The sequence below is a fragment of the Hermetia illucens genome, chromosome 2 (genome assembly GCF_905115235.1).
Source record: "Hermetia illucens chromosome 2, iHerIll2.2.curated.20191125, whole genome shotgun sequence".
Taxonomy (NCBI): Eukaryota; Metazoa; Arthropoda; class Insecta; order Diptera; family Stratiomyidae; genus Hermetia; species Hermetia illucens.
This window is the reverse complement of record NC_051850.1, coordinates 115995224-116007631: the sequence shown is the minus strand read 5'-3', so window position 1 is coordinate 116007631 and position 12408 is coordinate 115995224. Positions and strand designations below refer to the sequence as shown.

General features: G+C 43.9%; 1 protein-coding gene across 1 annotated transcript; it reads left to right on the top strand.

Moving 5' to 3' along the window:
- Positions 1–8140: 8140 nt before the first annotated feature.
- LOC119648411 (tubulin alpha-8 chain) lies at positions 8141–9779 on the top strand. The gene is made up of 2 exons (XM_038050161.1): positions 8141–8275; positions 8336–9779. Exons 1-2 carry the CDS (start codon positions 8258–8260, stop codon positions 9677–9679), a joined length of 1362 nt encoding a protein of 453 aa, XP_037906089.1. The 5' UTR covers positions 8141–8257; the 3' UTR covers positions 9680–9779.
- The last annotated feature ends 2629 nt before the right edge of the window (positions 9780–12408 follow it).

The window sequence follows — 12408 nt, the reverse complement described above, 5'->3', positions numbered from 1 at the left end:
CATTATGCCTGTTCTGTTACGTCATTACAGTGCAGTCAGAAATGAGATGGTCCAACATCTCCAACGCCGAACCACCCACTCTTTCATTACGAGCTTTTTATAAGCTCGGGTGGCGCCAAACTCAATCATCGTCAACGGCGCAGCCCCGTATCCGGTCTAGCCCTGCCTTAATCAAGAACTACAGACATCCCGGTTTTGCGCCGAAGTCCACCAACTCGGTATTCCTAAAAGCTGTCTGGCGTCCTGACCTACGCCATCGCTCCATCTCAGGCAGGGTCTGCCTCGTCTTCTTTTTCTACCATAGATATTGCCCTTATAGACTTTCCGGGCTGGCTCATCCTCATCCATACGGATTAAGTGACCCACTCACTGTAACTTATTGAGCCGGATTTTCTCCACAACCGAACGGTCATGGTATTGCTCATACATTTCGTCGTTATGTAGGCTACGGAATCATCTCTTCTCTCGAACGCGGCCAAGAGTTCGCAATTCTTCTTGCTAAAAACCCAAGTCTCCGAGAAATACATGAGGACTGGCAAGATCATAGTCTTGTACAGTAAAGCTCCTATGGGAAGACGTTTCGAGCGTAACAGTTTTTGCAGGCTCAAATAGGCTCTGATGGGTGGCAACAACGGTGCGCGGATTTCATCATCATAGCTGTTATCTGTTGTAATTTTCGACCCTAGATAGGAGAAGTTATCAACTGTCTCAAAGTTGTATTCTCCTATCTTTATTCTTCCCGTTTGACCAGTGCGGTTTGGTGTTGTTGGTTGGTTCGTCTTCGGTGCTGACGTTGCCACCATATATTTTGTTTTGCCTTCATTAATGTGCAGCTCAAGATCTCGCGCAGCCTGCTCAATCTGGATGAACGCATTTTGTATGTCTCGGGTGGTTTTTCCCATGATGTCGATATCGTCAACATAGGCCAGTAGTAGGGGCCAGTAGAGGATCGTACCTCTTGCATCCCCTTGTCGTAGACCGTTGTTGATGTCGAATGGTCTTGAGAGTGATCCTGCTGCTTTTATCTGGCCTCGCACATTGGTCAGCCTAGTCAGTCTTATCAATTTTGTCGGGATACCGAATTCCCTCATGGCCGTGTACAGCCAAAAACAATTCACGTGTTTACCGTGCATTGCCTTCGACTTCCATTCTTCGATCCGCTCTTGGTCGGAATTCACCCCACTCAGAGGATTGAAAGATCGATCCTTCAAATTAAGTGTCCACAGTCTGCCTTACAGACAGCGGCATGCAAGGGACTCGTCTGCTCTTTGCTGTAAACAGAAGCGCACAGCGAACCAACTTGGGGGTGATGTGCCGCACGTTAACCGCAGCCTCACCTTTCGGATTGATTGACCGACTACGACTTTTATTATTATTATTATTTTGTTAAGGGAAAGTCGCACCGCGTCCTTGAAGAACTATTGTGCCCCTTTTACTGGTTATAGTGTACCTGTTGATCATAGTATCTCAAGCAGGCCAGTAACCGTTAGGAACTTTAGTATGTTCCCCACTTCCAGAAGTTTCAGCTTTGCATCTGGTATTAAGTGTTCTCGACTTTAAAAACAAATGCTTTTGTTGACCATATCTGCTATTTTATTCCAAAAATAACGTGTAGACACGAATATTCTGCAACTTTCAATAGTTTTAATAAAGCTGCTGAAAAGCGCGGGGAAAAAAGTTTCAACATTTGAGATCGATTTATTTTATTTTATTTCCAAATTGGATAACGGTCCGAAAATCGAAGATTTGATTATTACTCATTGCAGATCATCATTTATAAAACTATTCTTCTTCTCTTTCTTTAGCCTTTGTCCCGGTCACAACCGGGGTCGGTTCGCGTGATCGGTAGGGTCTTTTGATCTGGATATAATCGCGAGGCCTTGAAATCACCATCCAGAGTATCAAGCCACCGTTGCTTCGACCGAGCTTTTACTCCGTTACCATCGACTTCGATGTTGAGACCATTCTTGACAAGTGAACATTCGTTAATGCGAAATACGTGACTATACCATCGAAAGTGCATCGCACGCAACTTTTCCATGATCGGTGCAACCCCATATCGATCACGGATATCCTCATTTTGGATGTGATCAAGGTGTGTTACGCCATTTGTTCACCGCAACATCTTCGAAGGCGACAGAGCGGACGGCATGTTGAGATGTCGATCACAAAGAACGCCAGTTTTGGAACGTCACTTCATCCAGATTTCGCTAATGCGTGAAGCAATTCCATAACGTCTCCATTGGCTGATAGCATTAACTCGAGATATTTAAATTGCTGAGTTCTGGACAGGTCACTACCATTGACGGCCATCGGTCGTCGAAAATTCTGTTTTATTTAGATTCAATCTGAGATCGTGTTGCATGAAGCGATCATTCCATTTTTGAATAAGTTGTTCGAAATCAGCTTTCCTATGAGACGCTAGAAAAACATCATCGGCAGGAAGCAATATTTAGAGCGCTGGACGTTGGATGTCCTGTGTGACAGTGTCCGTAACCAGAACAAAGAGGAATGGTGAAAGGGCACTTTCTTGTTGAACACCGGCAGAAACACGCCCTCCACGAGGTAATTGGCACGGTTAAGCGGTCACTGCAGTACAAGCAGTATACCCTAGCTGCCTTCTTGAATATATATAGGTTCAACGCCATTAAGGCAGCCTTGACCAGTAGTGGATAGGAGGGGTATCTTACCATTTGGATTATATCCATGCTAAGTACCAGGATAATGCAGTCAGATCTGGGAGGCAATCACTTGACCAGAGCTGTGAACAGAGGCACGCCCCAGGGTGGCGCCATCTCTTCGGCGCTCTGGTTAATAGTGATGGACGAAATTTTACGAACATTGGGTAGTAGCGGGGTTAAGGTAGTGGCGTATGCCGATGACTTGGTGATATTAGTGTCAAGGATGTTTTCGTCTATTATGAGCGACATCTTGGAAAAATCATTGCGAAAGATGTGCCTGTGGGCCGCAAGATGTAGACTCGGCGTAAACTCAACCAAAACGAAACTGACGCTATTCACCACCAAGACCAGGGTACCTGAATTCCAGCTTATATGACTGAATGAACAAAGATTGCTTTTTTCCTCCAATATAAAGTATCTGGGTGTAGTCCTGGATCCAAAATAAAATTGGAGATCAGAGAACTGAGGGTTAAAAAGGCTTGTATAGCTATTTATGCCTGCAAGAGAAAGAAATGGGGTATCCGGCCGAGGACGTTCACCGCTGTGATGCGTCCAATCCTATGGCTCTACTGTATGGTGGTAGGCATTGGGCAAAAAGAACGTTAAAGTTAACGAAGCTTAATAGGATTCAAAGAATCGCAGATCTCCACATCTCCATATTAAATACGTTGTAGCGTGCAGTGCCATCACACTACATGAGTCCGGATACTGAACAGCGAAGAACCACAAACAAAGTTACATCCTAGAGACAGTACCTCGGGAAATCTGGGCATTCCTCACGGACTATGGCACACGCTAACTGAACTTCACGAGAAACTTTGCTCTGGACTTTCCAACCAGGGCAGAATGGAAGATGGGCGGTATGTTGCAAGGTTATGACACAGTATGCTTCACCGATGGATCAAAGATGACCTGTAGAATCGGTGCTGGGGTTTCCTCGAATACTGAACGAACTACTGGCGATACTGGAAGTCTGTCAATGGCTGGAATGATCCGAGCCCCAAGGGTGGCATAGCCAAGCGGCCATTAAGGCCTTGTAGTCAGCGGCAACATCTGGTGGCTGGTGGGGCCGTGTAGAAACGTGCTGAATAGCCTGAACGATACGCTTAAGGTCACCTCCTCTAGGTTCCCGGGTATAGAAACATAGAGAGGAATGAGCAGGCTGACGGATTGGCCAGGTGGGGCTTTGCTCTTTGCAGTCCTCCGGCGGATACAGTCGGTGTCTCGCTGGCTACTGTCAAGGGCGGAATCTACTCACACTACTTTTCAGCTGCGGGCCTTAGATGGTGAAGGCTTACCACCTGTGCCAAGTCAAGGAGGATTTGGCCCACATATAACATAGCCCGATCACGAGGGCTCCTGTGCCAGACACATGCAAATGCGTAAAAGATTACAGCAGTCTGCACGGGGCACTGGCACATAGGGGACCATGCCGCCAGGCTCGGCATACCCTATAACCATTCTTTGGGGACCTCAGAGAGATTTCCAACTGCAGAGTGAGAACTGATTTCCTTAGTGAATGCTACGGGCTGGCTCTGAAGATCTGACCCGGCTGAATTCTGCCTCCATGCTCTCAACAGTCACGATCTTAGGAGTTTGTGGCATCAAAACGGTGTATCACCGGGCTAATTGGGCTTCTCGGAACAACCACTGATACCTACCTACCTACATAGCTGAAAATGGAAAATATTCTTTCATATTTTGCCAAACTCTAAAGTACATATATACATACATATTAAAGAAATAAATATTGTGCTCATCCTAAACCAACAAACATTGCTTACCGTATACTGATGCGTACATATGTATCTACGCATCTAAATTGATCTAACGCGTCTTCACGAATTTCCACTTTACGCTGTGCACAAAAGGATAAATTAAACACCGTTGGTACTACACGTGTATACATCTTATTGAGCACTACCCGCGAACTTCATTAGCACATACATATAAATACAATGTCTGTCTCCATAATTATTACTAATGTACAAATAACTCAAAACTCTAAAAAGCGAAATGTCCCGATAATCCCCGCCATTCATATACATTTCACTTTATATGATGATGACCTCATATACGTTTAAACTGCAAATTTACGTCAAATGGAAAACTTTGACTCGTTCATAATAGTTGCGTTCAAACTTTTCAGAATTTTGTCCTATAATACCGCTTATGCTGATGCCAAATTTTGTGCTTCTAGGATAAACCCTAAGGGGGCTTTCGGGTGAATTTCTAAAATATGGTAATACACCATTATTAACTTTATTTACTCACATATCGGAACGGGATGCATTTTGAAGCGTAGATTTCGTCTAAATGCATAACATTTTTCTGATTTTTCGATTGGACGATTGTGAGAACGAGAACTTTTTGGGACACACATTTTGAGACCTATGTTTCATTTAATATTAGAAATATAAGCAGTTCTAATGTAAGTAGTAATGGAATCCTCTCACTTGATACCCCACATGACCATATTCTGTGGAAAAAAATCACTTCAGGTCAAAAGGAAATAAATTTTAAAATCATCCTAAAATTATAAATCCGACAGTAATATAATCTATATATAAAACATGATATGACCAATTTTGGTGTAACTCTTACTATAATATTACTCACAAAATACATTGGGCTTAAGAATATACTCAAAGTCTTCGCTGCTTGTACTAAAAAGCCACTAAAAGGGATAGAAATTCGTGGGTTAGAAATCTGCAAATTTCAAAACTTCACTGCAACTGAAACGTCAACAACGCCTCGAATAAGGACTGACCACACCCCGAAGACCTTTGTCTACCGAAAACGGACGTACACATGCTCCCCCAGATTCTGCAACTCGAGCGAGAATTCCATATCATTTGGACATTCCGGACCACACTTATGGCAATGTGCTTTTGAATTCTGGAAAGCCAAGTAGTAGCAGACATGAATTCTGATTGTTTCTGACGACTACCGCAAGGCGCGCTCCCTTCACCTGGGATCCGGTTTCTGACAGAAATTTGATTGCAAGATGTTTGAGCCGTAGGAGCCTGCCATAAGGTCAGTTCAGATTAGATTTCAACTGCCCAACACCGCACGGACAAACAGATTTACCACTTTGCGATCAACAGTAGATTTTGGAGTTGTCTCCTGGATGTGCATAACAAGGAAGGCGCTGTCATCGGCCTCGAAAGGGATCAACATTTAATGGTCGTTAACGTTAGCTTGCGTTTTACGTCCGTCACTTCACGCGGAGTTTTTGCGGTCACCCAAGTGCAACATCGACCACTTGTATGATCCAGCTGCTCCTTGATAGTGGGAGAATTATCTTCCTGATCGGGCAGCAGGTACACTGAGTAACCGGCCTGAGAATATTGATGAGCATTGGGCTGCCGTCAAAATACTCTTTTCTCGGGTGTTATGCAGGTCGTTCATTTTTTGCTGATCTGCAACTTCCGCTCATAAGCAAACCCTGGGGATCCAAGATATTTCCCGGAGAGTGGAAGAAGGGGATGATCTTTAAGATTCCAAAGAAGGACACTCGTTTTGAGAGTGGCAATTGGAGGAGTATCTGCGTGTTTCTTGCCCTCGCAAAGATAATAGCTAAAATAATCCTGAAAAACATGAAAGAGCGGGAGGGGCATTCCGGAAAAACTAATAGCTATTATCAGAGCGAGATATGGTCACGCAAATTATCACCTGCTGAACCGAGGTAAAATCTGGGAGGATTTTGGTATGGAGTGGAAAGTGGAGTCCACCAAACTTAGATCTTGTCACCGATATTATTTCGAACGGACGGAGGAGGTGGAGGATTCCAATGGACTATACCATGTTTCTAAAACACCTCGACTAACTTAAGGATATCTGTTTGCTCTCTCACTGGGTCATGAACTTTGGCCAAACGGCTCTTTGATTTGAAAAAAGAAGCAAGTGGAGTTAGACTGAAGATAAATGTCAACGAAACCAGGGTTCCCCGTCATCGTACTCTTCCTATTTATATCAATGGGCAGACCATTGAAGGTGTCGATCAATTTTCATATCTTGGAAGCGTGGTTTCTGCCGATGGCAGCACCGAACTAGATGTTTCCCGACGCATTAATAGGAGTAGATCCGCTTTCGCTGCCCTGTATAAAATGTAGAAATGCAGTTATCTCAAGATCAAGATCAAATCGAGTAGCACATAGGATGTCACTCGAAGGTTCCAAGCCTTCGTGAATACCTGTCTGCGTCGTATCATAGGGGTACGATGGCTTGATACTATTACAAAAGAAGAGCTTCATCAAGGCACAGGCCTGGCAGTCGTCTGCGATGTAATCGGGAGGCGGAAGTGGCCATGGATAGGTCACAAATTATGGGGGGAGGCAATTCTATTGCTGGCTCCACCACCCACTCTCTCAAGGTGGTCGACGAGTAGGTGGCCTGAAAGGTACTTGACGCAGAGCAGTAAAGGAAGCGTGCGGACGTCTTGAAAGTCGCCCCAGGAAGCGAAATTCAGCGAACGATGGCGCGTAAGTGTGGTTGATGCGCTCTTCCCCACCGAGGGGTGAATAACAATAGTATCTACAACTCTGTGTCCGGATAGCTGAGTGGTTAGAGCACAAGGCTGTCGTCCGCAAGGTCGCGGTTCAAATCTCGCTGCTGGCAGAGGGATTTGTATCGTGATTTGACGTCGGATACCAGTCGACTCAGCTGTGAATGAGTACCTGAGTCAAATCAGGGTAATAATCTCGGGCGAGTGCAATGCTGACCACATTGTCTCCTAGTGCACCGTTACGGTCTTGAATGAAGTGCTCTAACACACTTCGAGGCCCGGATCCAATATGGATTGTTGTGCCAACGATTATTATTATTATCTACAACTCTTTTCACCGGACTTTCTTCATCTAAAAGTATTTATAGGTTGCTAATTTTTTATCTTTACCAATTTGTTTTCACAAACTGACGCCGAACTGGGCTACCTAATTTCCACAAAATTTTGGAGGAAAGATGCTTTTCTTAATACATTTATTATGTGATATCTTTGATGAATCGGCTATTATGAAGTTCCAGAGTTCCCCTTTGCAGTATTGCCATTTATAGCTGTAAACTTTCTATAGATTCTACTATAACGCATATTTTTACTCTCGATTATAATCCTAATCCCGAGAGTTGCAGTTGGTGAATTATTTATTTTGTTTGGGTACCAGCTCGTGATTCAAGATCAAGATCGTGATGAAGATCGAGCCCTCGATGTTTCCCCTTCATTCAGTGTAGAGGAGGTTAGAAATGTTGCAAAGTAATTTCAAATTGATTTAATTAGTTAAATTAACATTTAACATGGGCAAATATTGTAATTCAATGTGGTAGACGTAGCCATGAGCTCATTGCTTATGGGGTAGTTTATTAATTTCTAAAAGTGTGAAGATAACTGGGGCACTGGAAGTGTTAAAACTACTTTGAACGTATAAAATCACTAACTACCAACACAATAACAAGCGAGCAGTGAATATTTTAAAGTGAAATTAAATCCGTTAACCGTGCCACCATCCATCGACCGTCGCCAAATTTAATTCCGCCAATTTTTTATCCATCTCAAACAGATTCCACGAAAACTAGTTATAATGGCGAGGAGTCATGGGGTAAGCAAAATATATTTTTTTCTTTAATTTTTCATTTATATCAGAATTTCTACTTAACAGCGTGAAGTGATTTCCCTGCAAATTGGGCAGGCCGGCGTTCAAATCGGGGACTGTTGTTGGGAATTATATTTGGTTGAACATGGAATTGATCGTGACGGGAGTGTCCTCAACTCAGCATTACCTGCCGAAGACAATCTATCCACCTTTTTCTCGGAAACGGGGAGCCAGAAATACACACCAAGATCCATTTTCATCGATCTCGAGCCATCTGTAATTGATGACGTGCGAACAGGTAAACACCGGAATCTGTACCACCCGGAACAACTCATTTCTGGGAAGGAGGACGCAGCTAACAACTATGCCCGTGGACATTATACTATCGGAAAAGACGTGATCGAGAACGTTATGGCCAAGACCCGAAAAATCGCAGAGCAATGCGAGAGTTTTCAAGGATTCCTCATATTCCACTCGCTGGGCGGTGGAACTGGATCGGGATTCACTTCGTTGCTGATGGAAAGGATAAGCGGGGAGTATTCGAAAAAGTGTAAGCTTGAATTTGCCGTGTATCCAGCACCAAAAATTTCGACTGCGGTCGTTGAGCCCTACAATGCTGTACTTACCACACATTCAACTTTGGAGCACTCAGATTGCGTCTTCATGATGGACAACGAGGCCCTTTACGAAATTTGTCAGCGAAGCTTAGGCGTCGACCGACCTATCTACACGAACCTAAACCGTCTAGTGGCTCAAATAGTTTCTTCAACTACAGCTTCCCTGCGCTTTGATGGGTCTATGAACGTGGATTTGAACGAGTTCCAAACCAACCTGGTGCCCTTCCCCCGAATCCATTTTCCTTTGACCGCGTTTGCGCCTCTGATGTCAGCCTCGAAGGCACTCCACGAGCAACCCACCATTTCGTCAATCACAAATAGTTGCTTCGAGCCTGGTAGCATGATGGTTCAGTGCGATCCTCGGCGTGGAAAATACATGGCATGCTGCATGCTCTATCGGGGCGACGTCATGCCCAAGGACATCAACGCAGCTATAGCTGCGGTGAAGGCAAACCGAAATATTAGCTTCGTGGACTGGTGTCCCACAGGATTTAAAATAGGCATTAATTACCAAAAGTCTGCAGTCGTCCCAGGTGGTGATTTAGCCGTTATGCCCCGAGCCGTTTGCATGCTCTCAAATACAACGGCCATTGCGGAGGCCTTTTGTCGTTTGGATGAGAAATTCGACCTTATGTACAAGAAACGAGCCTTCATTCATTGGTTCGTCGGTGAAGGTATGGAAGAAGGCGAGTTTTCAGAAGCACGAGATGATCTGGCTTCTTTGGAACGTGATTTTGAAGAGGTGTCTGGCGACACTGACTATGACCTAGTTGAAGGGGACGACGAATTATAGGAAAAAGTCAATAAAAATGTTGTTTTAAATGTTAAGTTTACATAGGGAAAAGTAAAAAATATTGTATGGTGGCATAAATAAAAAATGTTCATATTAGTTCAAATAATGCTTTCATCGCATGTATGTCCATGTGGTAAATCGTCTATCTATTCATCGGTGGTTACACCTTGTGGAAATTCCAAACAAAGGCATAGTATTGAATACATAGAAATTCTCCATCTAAAATGGAAGCACCCCAATTTCCATCTGCACCAGCGAATAATCTTTTTTCATAATATTATCTGAAATCCTAAAACTGGCAACACAACAGGGTATACAGCTGGATGAACCTAATGAACTGAGACCTGAAATACGAGAAATAGGGATGGGCTTGATGTGCTATGTGCTAATCAAAGTAAGAGCAGTTGCGGTAAAAAGAATTTTAATTTTGAACTTCCGATCGCAACTATTTAGATGATCTAGTGGGAGAGCACGCCGCTTTCCTTTGAGCGCCATGCATATCCCAACAAGTTTCATGAGCACACCGGCTTCCCATTTCCACCTTAAGATATGGAATTATTCCTTAATGACTGCTTCTCAAGGTAAAGAGGAGAGCATCGTGCCTAGTATGTGGATTGAATTTCTTGGTCACCTTCAAGTTCAAATAAGATCCATACCCTGATGGCCGACTAGCCAAGGTGGACATTTTTCTTCTCAAACTTTACAAATAAAGTCATGAGGCAGCAGCCGCCGGGGAAAGTACAATTGTTGCCTGCCGTAACACAGCTATCCTGAAACCATCAAGTTTGGAAAAAAACTGTCATCGAACTGGACGTAACAGCACCCACCTAAGTACTCCTACCACCAAACCTCTGATGTCGGGGGTCCCCCCAAGGAACAACAGCCAACAATAATGTCGGCCACCGAAAGCCAGTGAAGCAGCAGAGCTTCACTAGACTTTTGCTCAAAGACCAGTGCCAGAAAGCCATACATATTCTGAGCGAAATTGCAAAGGATAAGAGCTCTGATACCCTGAAAAAGCGGGATAAAAGGGATCTTGCTAAATACTAGGCGATTTTGGAGGAATACAACGCCAAAAGCCTGAGAAACCAGCAGAATGTAAAACTTGATGTTTTCAATTGCAATCGATATCTACATGGGCTCGAAAAAAACAAAAGGAGCACAGTATGCAAGGCCTTGAAGGCCAAGTAATCTCTGTGAACAATGAAGCATTAAATGCCGGCTAACGATGCACGTACTGCGAAACAGGGGGGATGCATCGCCTGGTATTATTCCTCCCAGCTGCTCCGTGGGTTCTACGTCGTATCATGCGAAAACCAATTCTCTCGGTTCGTACGTCGCTAAAATCAACTACGTTTGGGAGGGCGTAAAGGTCATGGTTGGTTCATATGACGAGATTTCCAAGAGTAGATAAAGTGCCCTTAAGCTAATCTGCTAGTGTTCTTCCTAGAGGTAGACATCGCCGTCACGTTTATACAGGAACCCTGGGTCTGAGAGGTCGAATCATCGAAGAGCTCGAAAGTAGATATTAAAATTGATTTAATCGAGGCAGATTCAGAGCAAGTATTATCACCAGAAAAGGCCTACACTCTTTTTTATGTGCGGACCTGAGTTCCAGCGACCGAACCGTGATCAAAACAGGAGTGAAGAACGTGAATATATCTTTAACTATGATAAAACTGCAACGTTTGACATCCACCGTGCAGCAAAGAAGGCCAACCTGCTACGATGAAATTCAACGAAAAAAATTAGTCTTTCTCTGACTTTCTTATGAGCCCAAATCTATCGGCATGGAGAGTCCACCAACCATTCCATTTCCCCAACTTGGGGAACTGTGACGTTTGGGATGAGGTACTTTATATCACCCGACTTACTATTATAACAATGGAACTTTGAGTCTGGGCAACTGGAGAAGTACTTCTCAAATCATGGATTTAAACTTTTCGGTCTAAATCTCCTTGTAGAAGTCTGTAGAACTTTTCCAGACCCCACAGGTGAATTGACTGGAAAGATATTAGTGAAGTTATCAAGAATAAAATCTCCTGTGCGCGAGCAGACAAACTGTAGCCAAAAGTTGGGACTCTGAGAAAAGCATTCGAAACCGCCTTCAAAGTATCGTGCGCTGCAAAATATACCAAGCGGACATAGCCGTCGTGATAAAATAAAGATCCTGAACCTCAGCAAGCTAACCAGGGAGATCTTCAACACCTGCTACAGGCATAAATATTAGCAGCCATATAAAGGCTGCTGAAGAGGTATAAGTCGGCCATCAACACTGCCATGAAACGATCCTGGCTGGACTAATGTCAAAACATTGAAAGCACCAGCAAGTCTGCGAGTCTCACTAAAGTTCTGACCAAGGAACAAATGAGCCCACTCTTTGTTAAAGTCGGAAACCTCCTGGATGGCAGCTTGTTAAGCAGTTAGTCCATACACGCTTCCCCGTCAACAAGGCGGATTGTGAGTCAGAGCCTTGCTTAGAGAGTATGCAGTGTTGTTAGATTATCAAATCGGTAACTACCGAATATAAAATCAGTTAGGCTATTAGCAGCTTCTTTGTATATACATTTTCGGGCCCAGATGACATAATGTCAGTCATGCTTCAAAACAGCAAACAAGGGTTGAGATTTACATACCGCACTCCTAGAGACACGCGCGCGTGATTTTCATACCGAAAGTAAGCAGTAGCGGTCAAAAGTCTACAAAGGTCTTTCGGTCAATTAACATCG